At 39.4% G+C, this 13,748-nt stretch overlaps 1 protein-coding gene across 1 annotated transcript in view; it reads left to right on the forward strand.

Moving 5' to 3' along the window:
- The first annotated feature begins 6,710 nt into the window (after positions 1 to 6,710).
- The window catches only part of LOC107555802 (serine/arginine-rich splicing factor 6-like), a 12,953-nt gene continuing 5,915 nt past the window's right edge, over positions 6,711 to 13,748 (forward strand). Inside the window, exons 1-2 of the mRNA XM_016238706.1 lie at positions 6,711 to 6,868; positions 6,908 to 6,919. Of these exons, the coding sequence (XP_016094192.1) occupies positions 6,793 to 6,868; positions 6,908 to 6,919 (88 nt within the window). The 5' untranslated portion in view covers positions 6,711 to 6,792. The remainder of the gene's footprint in view (positions 6,869 to 6,907; positions 6,920 to 13,748) is intronic.

Raw genomic sequence — 13,748 nt, forward strand, 5'->3', positions numbered from 1 at the left:
CCCGGTCCCCTGCTCTACCTTTGTGCTTACGTCTCGCGTCTTTTGCAGTGTCTCGAAGCACTGCCTTTTAGAATGTCCTGCGACGGGGCATGCACCGTGGCAGCTGCGGGGGTGTCCTGTACGCCACTGACTAAGCAGTAGGGATGGGCGATATCTTATCGTTTGCGATATTCCGGTAAAAATTCTCCACACGATAAGAATTCGTCTTCCTGCGATAATAACGATAAAGTCTAGTTGTTGACATATTTCTGTGTGCAACCGTGCGGAGCGACATCGCGGAAGGTGGACGTGAAATTGAGCAGCTCCTTCTAGAATCTGGAACCGATTTGGATAGGGCTGTACAGTGCGACAAAAATCGGTCTGAGCCTTGAGTAAATGTTATATAAGATATTTTAATTTATTGACATGCTTTTTCTCCATATTAACTTCATAACATAGTCGAGTGTTTGAAATAACTTATTTTTGTGATCAGAAGTGGTTTTGTATCACAGAATAAGGCAGAAATCACACTTTTATAGCATTATATACAGTGATAAAGGCTGTCGATTAGCATTGCATTATAAATATACTTTATCCTCATAAAAAATACCCAAGATTGCTTGAAGAACACAGATACCATATATTTTGTACAATCGCATGCTTATTGTCTTCAGGTTTCCTCAGTTAAAATTTCTTTATCTGCGTTTTATTCAGCTACAGCGATCACTGGATACTTCTTCCTGGAGCATTACTTCTACTATGCGTATGTGGAGTTTCTGCGCAAGGGCGCCCTCCGGCTTCCAGTATGAATTAAACAGTCATTACATTACGCGTGTATCTGTAATGCTCACATCACCCTATTTTGGGTAAAAATAGGAAAGATGATACTTTTCTCTAAAGCAGTGGTCGCCAACCCGTTGATCGCGTAGATCTTTATCACTGTCCCAGTAGATCCCAAAAAAAACTGTAAAATAAGTACAAAAATGCATTACATTTCTGGGGTTATATTAATGTATCACTGAAGGGAACTGTCTTGAGAAAAGTTTCGATAGCAATGGCATTTTCTTCTCCGTATAAAGCGCAACTCTGCTTTGTTTACAGCGGTAAACGAGGAAACGCTATAGTGCGGTCGGTTCATAAGCAGTGTTGCCAAGTCGGTGGTTTTCCCGTGGAATTGGGCTACTTAACACTGTTGCCGCGGGTTGTTGTTCATGTCCGCGGGTTGAAGCGACCCCAATAATGTGATATTTAGTCCCTGGAATGTGAATTTTACTGGCAGATCCCTGCCAGACAATGTGTATTTTACCCCCGGAATGCGATTTTTACAGGGGAACCCTCTTCGAAACACCATTGGACTAGTTTTATTGCAAAACCTGGCAACCCTGTTCATAAGCACCACCTGCTGTCAGAGCGTCTCATTCAGACCTGCTGTTTCGCTCAGATGTTTTATGTAGCAAATAAATAAATAACACCTAAAGTCAGACCATTCAGTTTTTGCCTTAAATCCTGAAATCGAAATCAAATCAAAAACTGCCCGTGCAGATCATGATTAAAATGCAGTGGTTGCCCCCAATTTCAAATGGCTAGATTTTTTTTTTAAAGCCAGTTTGTTTGTTATAAAGCAAATAGCCAATAAATAAATTTCCTTAAAAATCAGTATCGGAATCCAATTTGCTTGTTAAAAAAGAAAATCTGAATTCTGAATTGGCCATGATCGGCGCATCACTAATTAAAATACTAAGTAAAAGGCCTCAAATTTTAAGTACAATCTGGGATGTCTTTTTCTATCAATTCTTCAATAGGTAGATCTTGTCTTTCATAAAGGCCGAGGTCAGGGATCTTGGGCCTAAAAAGGTTGGTGACCGCTGCTCTAAAGAAACAGGATTCCCTAAATTATCGTCATTAATATCATTATTGCAATAAATTTCAGAAATTATCGTGATATATTTTTAAGCACATATCGCCCATCCCTAGTGTAGACTATATTTTTGGGCGGGAATTAATTAAAACACCGATATCGGATACCAGTCGTGTCTAAAGTGAACATAAACAGATGGGTGAAAAGATGGGATCTGTGCATTAAGACTTGCAGTGTAAATGCAGCCTAAAATGTCTGACTCATTCTAGAGCTTTAAGGCTGTCTGTCTTTCTAGTGAAGCCTAGTAAATTTGGGCATGCTAAACCATACTAACTGATCCAGGACATATGCTTGCAACAAGCTAAAAAGGACCAGAACACCCTAGCAGCCTCCACAAAACCTCATAAAAAGGTTGGTGACCGCTGCTCTAAAGAAACAGGATTCCCTAAATTATCGTCATTAATATCATTATTGCAATAAATTTCAGAAATTATCGTGATATATTTTTAAGCACATATCGCCCATCCCTAGTGTAGACTATATTTTTGGGCGGGAATTAATTAAAACACCGATATCGGATACCAGTCGTGTCTAAAGTGAACATAAACAGATGGGTGAAAAGATGGGATCTGTGCATTAAGACTTGCAGTGTAAATGCAGCCTAAAATGTCTGACTCATTCTAGAGCTTTAAGGCTGTCTGTCTTTCTAGTGAAGCCTAGTAAATTTGGGCATGCTAAACCATACTAACTGATCCAGGACATATGCTTGCAACAAGCTAAAAAGGACCAGAACACCCTAGCAGCCTCCACAAAACCTCATAAACTCCATAACATCCTAATTACTAGTGATCGACCGATATTGATATTTTATAACCGATACCAATTATTTGCATGTTTATGTGCCCGATAACCGATATGCAGAACCGATATTTATTTACTGTTACAAAGTAAATAAATGACTGAGTGAAGTAAGAACGTACTTCACTTTGGGTTTTCCTCTTTTCAGTTTTTTTTTTTTTCTTTTTTTTTTTTTTTCTTTTGTTGAAAATGTGCAGCGTTTCATGTTAAATTTAATCTTTATATTACAACAATAAAAAACTTTATTTATAAAAAGCATCAACAGCAACAACACTAATATGAACAATAAGCAAAATAAATGTAGAATGTCTAATGTTTTCAAATGGAGAAAATAAAGGACAGAAGTCATATCAACTCAAGGAGTTTATAAGCTATTTAATAGGTACAGAGTAGAGGTCTGCAGTCCCGGCGGGTAATTTTAATTTGTTAGACTATTTTATCTACAGCTTGTTAGAGGTAGAATTCTTTAGTGAAATAAATATTTATTGAAAATAATTCAAATTAATTAAGGAGAGAGAACGAACGCATGCATGCACCCGTGTGCAAGCGAGTGATTGTGAAGCATTGCAAACAAGCTTTTCGGTTTAATTACAAGTAATAATGAGATATTTGAATTATTTATTTATTAATAAATTAGTGTTTTACAATCAATTTTGCATTTAAAATAAGTTTTTGGATGTGTGCAGACCTAATTCTTTAGTGAAATAAATATTTATTGAAAATAATTCAAATTAATTAAGGAGAGAGAACGAACGCATGCATGCACCCGTGTGCAAGCGAGTGATTGTGAAGCATTGCAAACAAGCTTTTCGGTTTAATTACAAGTTATCACCTCATTGCTGAGAAATATATGTAGCTTTTAGCTGTTGAATTTTCAAAATTCACAGGGCGGGGGTTGAAAACCAGCTCCTGAATGTGCAATTTCTTACCTATAAAAAGTCTCCATCTCAATAAAATGCGATGCATACAGCACGCCGGCATTAAAAATCTTTGAGCAAACGTGTCGCCCTTGCATTGGGAGTTCTGTGGAGAATCGGATATGTGTGTTTAGACGTAGGTCGAATGTCCAGATATCAGATGTTTATCCGATTAAAATCCACATTTGGAAGTGGCTCAGATCAGATGCAAAAAAAAATCGGATCTCGTGCGGGTTTTTGTGTTTACACGTGTGCAACAAATTCCAATCTGTGTCAGATGCGAGCGAAAGATCGGATTTTTTGTGCCAGTGTAAACGCAGATTAGGTGACCGTTGACCATGCACAGCATCAGGGAGAAGAGATATTTGAATTATTTATTTATTAATAAATTAGTGTTTTACAATCAATTTTGCATTTAAAATAAGTTTTTGGATGTGTGCAGACCTTCTCTTTTGTGCGTGCAACGTTTCACTAGCTTGCTCACCTGATCCCCGCCCTCAGTGCTCTCTAAATGCCAACAGCTCATGTGCTCAACACAACCCAGCGTTACAATATGCCATAATTCCAGCCAATCAGACTAGGCTGCTAAATTCTGATTGGCTGCCTTGACAACCACTCACAACATTCCTTGCATTGCCACGACAGCAGAAGAGGAAAAATACAGTGCATGCATAATTAAGCAAGTTCATATTATGATCATATTTTTTTCCAAGCACATTTTACCAATACCAAACGACATCAATCTTAGCTACTTGTAACATAGTTTGTAGATTGGGAAGGAGGAGGCGGGAACCGGCGGACATTTAAACAAACTTTAATAAAATAAACAAACAAACACAAAATAGCACAAACAAAACCAAAACACAAAATAAAATCCAGGCCTGGTCCTCTCTCGTCTTTCACTGTCGTCACTCCTCTGTATCCTTCCGGAGCTCCTCCGTGAGACTCGAGACCGCTGAGGTGGGGCAGGTGTCACGCATTAGCTTTTTAGCACAATTACTCCACCGGCCCCACCCCTCTCGTCATATACCCCCATCGCCCCTCGCAGGCCGGGGGGTACTCCCGAGACTGCGCTCTACTCTCTCTCCTCCTACCCCCCTCCTCCGGGGGAGCCGATCACGGCGGGCGTGGCGTACCTGGGGGTAAGGACAGACAGACGAGGCGAGAGAAAAGGAGACGGAAAGGTGAGGAGAGACAGAGACGAGAGAGGGAAAAAAAATCTTGTTCCGGTTCCCAGACATGCTGCCGCTCGGCCCTCCACCAGCTGGGTAAGCTCTTCCGCGATGCCAGGCGGTGGCACTGGACAGCCCTCGGTGGACGGCACGACAGTCCTCCGCCGCCCAGTGGACGGCGACGGCTCCTCCGCGTTTGGGCAGCCGGCAGGAGTCCCCCGTTCCCTGCTGCTCCCCATCATGGCGGATGGCAACAGGCTCCGGCCTGAGGCGAACGGCGGCGGCGACTCACGCGCAAAAGGTCTGCACATATCCAAAAACTTATTTTAAATGCAAAATTGATTTTCGTGCGCTCAAAATACTTTTTTTCTTTGCGAAACGAACGTTTTCTGCACAAAACTCCGATCGCGCGCATGCAAAATGCACTTTTGTGCGCTCAAAATATGATCTTTCACGTGCAGAAATGTAATCCCATAGGCTAGGGCCTATATTTGAGGCCCGTGCAGGGCTTTACTACAGAGTCAAGAATAATTCACTGGATAATGTTAATTCACTGAATAATATTCTCTGGAATATTGGAATATAACGAACAAAACATCATTTTTTTTTATTGCATTTCTCAACTGGAATGTTATATCAGAATTATTAATGTTTTTGTCCTTTTAGATTATGAAATGCCTGCTGACAGCGCGGTTTATCTATGCAGTTACACAGAACTATACTCAAACTGCGATCGCTCGCGGAGATAATTAATTTCCATAGAGTTGTATTTATTTAGATGTTTATTAGCGAAATAATGATTATATAGTAAATGTTAATACAATTTAGGGTGTTTTAAACCAGTGAATCTTGTTAAGTTACATGCGGTGGCCGTGCTGGAGCATTTCCAGAGCATCAACCCGGTGAGTGAATGGCAATATGAAAGCGGCTTCACGAGATTATGAGCAAATATACAACAGAAGGAATTAAATTCAGAGCTTTTATTTCCAACATGCGCTCATTCATGGCTGCATATTATTTAATTTAGGAAAAGTTACGTCTTTATTGGGACAGGACTTGACGGATTATCTTACGTGACTCCGTGAGTTGGTCTCTATTTCTTAGAGTCAAGCTGCATAAACTACATATCAGGCATTTATATAATGCATCTAATTTGTGCATAAATGGCTGTTATGTTAAAGTTTACTAACTAAAGCAACTATATCATGTACCTGCACTCTGCTGTTGTCTCGTCTCCCCTCAGACGCTCTGCAATGGCGATCCTGCGTGCAATTCTCAAAACGCCCACAAGATGGCGGCGTTTATCGTGAATCCGATATTACAAAACAGATATCCGATTATGGTAAAATGCTTAAATATCGGGAAAAATATCGATATATCGGTCGATCTCTACTAATTACCTCTTTCTGATAGACTTCATGGTCTTTAAACTTTCAAACCATTTTCTCACTACACTGTCTTGAGCCAAAATCAAAGTTTGGTTGTAATTACATTATGCAATTAAGGTAGATTACTGCACCGGATTTCCATTTGTGTCTCGGGTGCTGTTGCTTTTAGTAAATTTGGAAGTTTATACTTTTAGTGTACAGAATTTATGTAGTGAAGGATGATAAAACTTTAGTGTAAAACAGATTGGTTGCTCACTGCTGTTTTCTGCATGCAAGGAGTTCAAATTGGGTTTTCTTCACAGTGGATCTTTTAAAAGTAGATCTGATCTGATTCTTTTGAATAGGTGCTTATTATGCTTTCAGTAACTTTTAACAAATGAACAACACATTATTTGAGGGACAGTGAGCCTGAGATCATGAGACTGTCCAAAGTGGCTTGTTGGGGTTCCGTGACTTTCAGAGTTAACCACTACCCCCATTAGACTTGTACACTGCTTTTTAAGGCTGGGTCTAATCAGTGCTGTGTTTATAGGTACGGCTTTGTTGAGTTTGAAGACACCCGTGATGCTGATGATGCCGTCTATGAGCTGAACGGTAAAGAGCTGTGTGGGGAGAGGGTCATGGTGGAGCATGCCAGGGGTCCGCGCCGGGACCGCGACAGCAATGGAGGGGGTTATTACGGTGGTGGTGGAGGAGGCGGCGGAGGAGGAGGCGGCGGTGGTGGTGGAGGAGGAGGAGGAGGACGCAGTAAGTACAATAACATCAGTAATGTATTGCATTGAGCACTTGTTTTTAAGTTTCTGTAGACCAGATGATTGTAACAGGATATTAAAAACTGTAAATAAACATAAAACCTGCTACCCGGTTTTATGTTCCTGCAGCTGTAATACTGCTTACAAGTGTTTTTTTCTTTTCCTCATTGGCAGTTAATTAATTTAACTGCAATCTAGCAATTATTGATTTTTGTATTGCATTTATGTCATGCTGGTAACTTCAACTTTCAGCAGCTGAAGAAAAATGCTATTAAAGAGCTAAGATGTTTTGTTTTCCATTCCTTCCTTTGAGTTTATGCGTTAGGTTAAAAAAAAAAGATTTCCACATACTGTACATTGTTTCTCCTCTATGCCCCACCTTTCTGAAACGCGTCGATTTTTACATCATCAGAGACTTGGTTAAACACAGCTCATTCAAGTGTTTTTGCAATGAAAGGAAGAAGGGAAACCTAGAGTTGATGAAGGAGGGTGAGGACAAAGGAGGGAGGAAAATGTTTTAAAGAGCATGCGAGAGTTACATGAATTGTTAATTTTATGATAGTATGCCCTTTTAGCAGTGGAGACATTAGCAGAGAAGGAAGAGAGGAGTGACATACACATTAAGGCCCAGTAGTATTTTTTTTTATTTGCGCCACACCCTTTCAGCAGCCCTGAGCTTAGAATGATGCTCGCGGAGAACATCAGACAGCCAAGGGCCAGAAGGGGTGGTACGGCCTGGCCTGGAAGACAAGGGGCGGACAATGTCTAAAGATGTAAGAGTGGAGCAGAAAGTATCGGTAGCACTGTTAGCATCAAGTAGGGCTGGACGATATAGCCAAAGTTTATATCACAATATATTTCTTAATTTCGGTCTATATGATATAATTCTGATATCGATATGAACACTATTTTAAAAAGCCTTGTAAAAACTGCCAAGAACGCCCACAACAGATGTCTGTGCATACAAACTTATGAAAAATTAATTTGCCAAGTCTATGACAGCACAAATAAATAAAAGTATTATATGGTTATTCCCCCCCCCCCAATGTTCACCTTTTATTTGTATTTAGCCTTCATACAAACAAGAAATGTGAAATCACTGTCAAGACAAGGGGCGGACAATGTCTAAAGATGTAAGAGTGGAGCAGAAAGTAACAGTAGCACTGTTAGCATCAAGTAGGGCTGGACGATATAGCCAAAGTTTATATCACAATATATTTCTTAATTTCGGTCTATATGATATAATTCTGATATCGATATGAACACTATTTTAAAAAGCCTTGTAAAAACTGCCAAGAACGCCCACAACAGATGTCTGTGCATACAAACTTATGAAAAATGAATTTGCCAAGTCTATGACACCTCATATAAAACCATATAATACTTTAGAAAAAAAAACAGCACAAATAAATTAATGTTCACCTTTTATTTGTATTTAGCCTTCATACAAACAAGAAATGTGAAATCACTATCAAATAAACATCTCGGACTCACCTGATTAATTATTAATATCTTCTAACATACCAGTCAAAAGTTTTTGAACAGTAAGCGTTTTATTGTTTTTAAAGAATTCTCTTCTGCTCACCAAGCCTGCATTTATTTGATCCAAAATACAGCAAAAAACGGTAACATTTTGAAATAATTTTACTATTTAAAATGACACTTCTATTTGGAAATATTTTAAAATGCAATTTATTCCTGTGATTTCAAAGCTATATTTTTAGCATCATTACTCCAGTCACATAATCCTTCAGAAATCATTCTAATATTCTGATTTGCTGCTCAAAAATAATTTATTATTAGGTTGAAAACAGCCAAGTAGAATTATTATTTTTTTTTTTCAGGTTCCTTTGATGGATAAAAAGTTCAGAAGAACAGCATTTATCTGAAATAGAAATCTTTTGTAACAAGCGCAACAACAAAAACATGTTGCTGGAGACGGGCTTATTGGAAAAACTGATTGTCTGCCAGCAGGAGATGCTGTGAGCGGTAGAACTTGCGGTTTCCCCAGTAATGGCTGTAATCAAAGCAGCTCCGCTCATGAACGCTACTTTATCAGATAAAATTAAAATGTCATAGAAACTTTTCTGAAGACAGTCGGTTCCCTTCAGGGATACATTCATATAAAACACCCACGCCACGTTTTGATTTTGAAACGTGCAGTGCTCATGTTTATTCAACGAAGTCAAACGCCACAAATAAATCAATGTATGGGAAACGCTGGTAATGTATATTGGAAATGTTTAAAAATCATATCACCGTTATTGAAAAGAATTATATCGTGATACATATTGATATTGAATTATTGTCCAGCCATAGCATCAAGAGATGCTAACTGTTTAGGGGGAGGAAGCGAAGATGAAACCATAGCAGATAGCCGGGAGGGTGAGAGCGAGTGTAGGTTACGTCGAAAGATGACACGTGGAGGAGTATGTGTTGTGTCAGGAACCATGTTGAGGTTAAGAGTGAGGAGGAAGTGATCCGAGGTGTGCAGTGGAGTAACCAGCACATGATCAGTGGAGCAGTGTCGTGTGTAAATAAGGTCCATTTGGTTGCCTGATTTGTGAGTAGCCGTAGTTGATACTCTGTTGAGATCAGAAGAGGCAAGCAGAGTGCAGAAGTCTGCAACCTGAGGTTTATCTAGGTGGATGTTGAAGTCTCCCAGCATAACTAGGGGAGTACCATCCTCAGGAAAGGTTGAGAGCAGCACATTTAATTCATCCGAAAAGTTACCTTGTGGTCCTGGGGGTCGATAAACAACTACAAAATGGATTTTAAAAGGGTGGGTAATAGTGACTGAATGTGATTTTAAAGGAGCTGCTAATACCCAGAGAGGGTGAAGGAATACATTTCCAATCATTAGAGATAAGCAGACCAGTACCTCCACGTCTTTCCAAAATTTATTATAAATAAGCATATATGATTTCTGGAGAATCATGTGACACTGAAGATTGGAGTAATGATTCATCAGCTTTGCATCATAGAAAAACATTATATTTTAAAGTATATAAAAACCGAAAACCATTATTTAAAATTGTAACACCAGTAATACTGCGCAATATTATGGTTTTGTTCTGTATTTTTGATAAAATAAATGAAGGCTTGATAAGAAAAAGATGTCTGTTTAATAAGGGTCGATCGCCAAGACTTGAGAGAATCATTTTATAAAGTCGAAAATGTTCACCATCAATGTTTTGAATAATGTTTAAATAATGTGAGACTCAATTTCCACTGTTAAACAAACTTTTATTTCAAACTAACCGCTGTACCTGAAAATATTAAATAAATAATTTGTTGCACAGGACAGAATGTTCTACATCAGTGGTTCCCAGACTTTTTAGAGTGGAGTACCCCCTGAAGCATTTCTGTGTACCCCCTCTCTTCCACTTAAGCCCCGTTCACACCAAGCACGATAACTATAAAGATAACGATATAGTTCTAAAAATCGTTCTCAATATTAAAGAATAGCATAGTTCACACCATAACGATACAGAGGAACGATATCGTTGTGATCACTTTCGAAACGATTTTTTCCCAGCTGATGAACAATAAAACAGACAGCCAATCAGAATCCATCCTGCTCAAGAATTTAAAGCGGCAGACGCGCGTGCGCTTAGAATAAACAGACGATATCGTTCGCTGGTGTGGACGCTAATATCGTTATCTTTAGTTATCGTTCTTGGTGTGAACGGGGCTTTAGACTGCACCTTTTCCATTAAAGCACAATATTTGCCCCCTAAATTGACTTTCCAATGCATTTCTTTATAAATGGAATATTAATGTTTAAAAAAAAAAAAAAGTTCAATAGATTAATATGCAATGATGATAAAGTGAAAAGTGATTCTTTTAAATACTAAAACCACCAGTAGGTGGCGGTAAGTCAGTGTCTTTATGTTTAGCTAACAACAGTCTGTTACCTAGCAACAGTGTATGTTCGCTCAGTCAACCTAGGCTAACATTAACAGGTGTAGGACAGAAAATATGATTATCCTGACCTGAGCTAATTTACTGAATCAACCAACTGACATCTCCTTTCTTTCTTTCTTTTCATCCATGATGACTTTGAAGTCATCTGTTGCTGCTTCTGGCGTTTCATCGCTGACTGTGCCACAACCGCGATACCCGCTCATTAGAACTTTCAGTGAGCTATTTTTAGAGTGCACGCAACGTTCCTGGACGCGGACGCGCGTCTGTGCCCTGCTCTGTCCTGCTGCTCCGTGTCGATGACGGCGTGCGGTTAAAAAAATCCTAAACAAATTTGAAAGTGGGGGGGGGGGGGCACAAACGGGAATTTGAAAAGTGGGGGGGACATGTCCCCCCTGTCCCCAGTGGAAATTACGCCCCTGTTTAGAATTTCAAAACTTAGATGTAGTCTTTGGGCTCAAATGCAGCAAGTGTGGCTTCAGAGAAAATGCAGGGGAATCCCCCTCTTAGGTGACTATAGGGGATTGTGTGTGTGGGGGGAGGGTCATTTTTAGACTATTTTTAGTCATTTTTATTATCTTGCCTAAATGTTTGTTCCAGTCTATGGTTTTAGTCAGTGTATTTGTTTTTACAATGGTATAGCCTAATTTAGTTGCACAGTACATTACACACAGCACAAGGAAGTTTTAAAGGGGTCATATGATGAGATTTAAATTTTTCCTTTCTCTTTGGAGTGTTACAAGCTCTTGGTGCATAAAGAAGATCTGTAAAGTTGCAAAGACTAAAGTCTCAAATCCAAAGAGATATTCTTTATAAAAGTTCAGAGTCAGCCACACCTACCTAAAACAGCTCGTTCTAACACGCCCCCACATGTCTACGTCACGATGTGGGAAGATTTGCATAACGCCGCCTAAATGTTCACGCAAAGAAAGAAGGTGTAACTTTTATTCTGCGGCTTCCCCTCATGCTAGGCCACTGTGTTTTTCGTTGTAAAAGCGAAACCACTTTGTTTGGTCTTCCGAAAGAGGACACGACTAGAAATCAGTGGTTGAGTTGTATTTATAACACTGTTCCAGAACAGTTCAACCCAAATATTCAGATGTGTGATGCACATTTTGCGGAGGTTGAGGACTGTTTCCTGTGAGAGTAGCCTACAATGCCCTGATCCTGGGAGAGTAACGTTAGACTAAAATGCCAGCAGTTCTGACTCCCAGTCTGTGAGTACGTTTTCATTTAAAGGATTTGCCACTGACTATTCAAACGCGAGTTTTGGGCAGTAGAGTAGCACTTTGTCATTTCTCAGATCACAAATGCAGACAGTTTTGTTTACACGGCGCGATGCAATGCAAGTCATTATAATGAGTAATGGTCCCCACTCGATGCAACAAATGCCTTGTTTATAATGGGTTTTAATGGTTTTTGTCTCGTCGCTTCGGCCGGGACATGGCATCAACAGTATGTGAGGGGTGTAACATTTCTGTCTCACGCTTGAGGTATTTGGCCAATCACAACGCATTGGATAGCTGGCCAATCACAGCACACCTCGCTTTTTCAGACTGATGTGCTTTGTAAAAATCGACGCGTTTCAGAAAGGCGGGGCATAGAGGAGAAACAATGGACAGTATGTGGAAATGTGTGGGTTTTTATTTATTATTTTAACTTTAAACTGCATAACGCATTTCATTACACCCATGTTATTTTAGCAGCATCATATGACCCCTTTAAACATTTTTTGTAATATTCATGAATACTTACCAAGATGGACATTTTGATATTGTGTGCAGGATTTAAGGAATGATCAGTTCATGTTATGGAGGAAAGCACAGTGCATGTAGGGGGTGTGGCATCAATAGCCCTGCATTAGTAAGCTGTGTGCATGTGATTTGAGCAGTGTGTAGGGTAGAAATTAAACTGAAATTGCATTAAATCAGGTTGTTTTAACCAAGATTATGCTGCAAAAAATCTCAACTACATTTAAGTCCCCAGTTCCTGCAATTTTGCCAATTTCCAGTTGATTCCCATTAATTCCCATATATTCCTGTTAATTCCCATGGAAAGATTCCAGTCTAGAAAATTCCCGGAATTTTGCGACCCTAATTAGCAGACATAGGCAAAGTGCACAGGTTGTTAGGATTGCGCTGCCTATAGTGTGTGTGATGCGTGGCTTGCAAGTGGTAGTGTTATGGAAACGCATAGTAAAAGTTGGTCATAAAAACTGAAACCGAAGTGAAGAAAGGTGTAAAAAAAAAAAAAAAAAAAAGCGGTTGAGTCAAAAGCGATAGTTATGTCCCTGCACACGGTATAGTCAATGTCCTTTACTAGGGCTGGGAAAATAAATTGATGCATCGCGAATACTTAATTACTTATGTAAGGATATGTAAATGTAAGGATTTTAAGATTCTCAAGTCAGTAAACTAACTAATTAATTAAGGGGGGAAAAGTAGATCAAGAATCGTTCTGGAATTGGATCGTGACTCCCAGAATCGGATCATGAGGTGACTAAAGATTCCCACCCCTAGAGACCAAACGCAACTTTATGGGATGATATTAGGCTCAAAATTATTAATAGATGCACGCAAAATTATCCATGTACTGCATAAATTGTATACTTGTATCTTACCACAAACAAATACCTTTCAATTTGATTCTGTGGAATTCAGGATTAAATGATTGTGCAGTGATTTTTACAAATACAGACATGTTTGCGAATAAAAATGTTCTGTTCTGCATTCATATGTAATAAATTGCGCATGCAAAAAGGAATCCATGTATATGTGGATCAGGTGACACGCGTGCATTAATTGACGTCTAGTTCGAGTCGATCTTGTTAGGTTCATTTGGATTGAGACTTCATTTTCGCAGTTTACACCATTTCACGCCCCCCCCCCCCCCCCCTCCCC

Source organism: Sinocyclocheilus grahami, unplaced genomic scaffold, assembly GCF_001515645.1.
Source record: "Sinocyclocheilus grahami isolate Dianchi unplaced genomic scaffold, SAMN03320097.WGS_v1.1 scaffold545.1, whole genome shotgun sequence".
Taxonomy (NCBI): domain Eukaryota; kingdom Metazoa; phylum Chordata; class Actinopteri; order Cypriniformes; family Cyprinidae; genus Sinocyclocheilus; species Sinocyclocheilus grahami.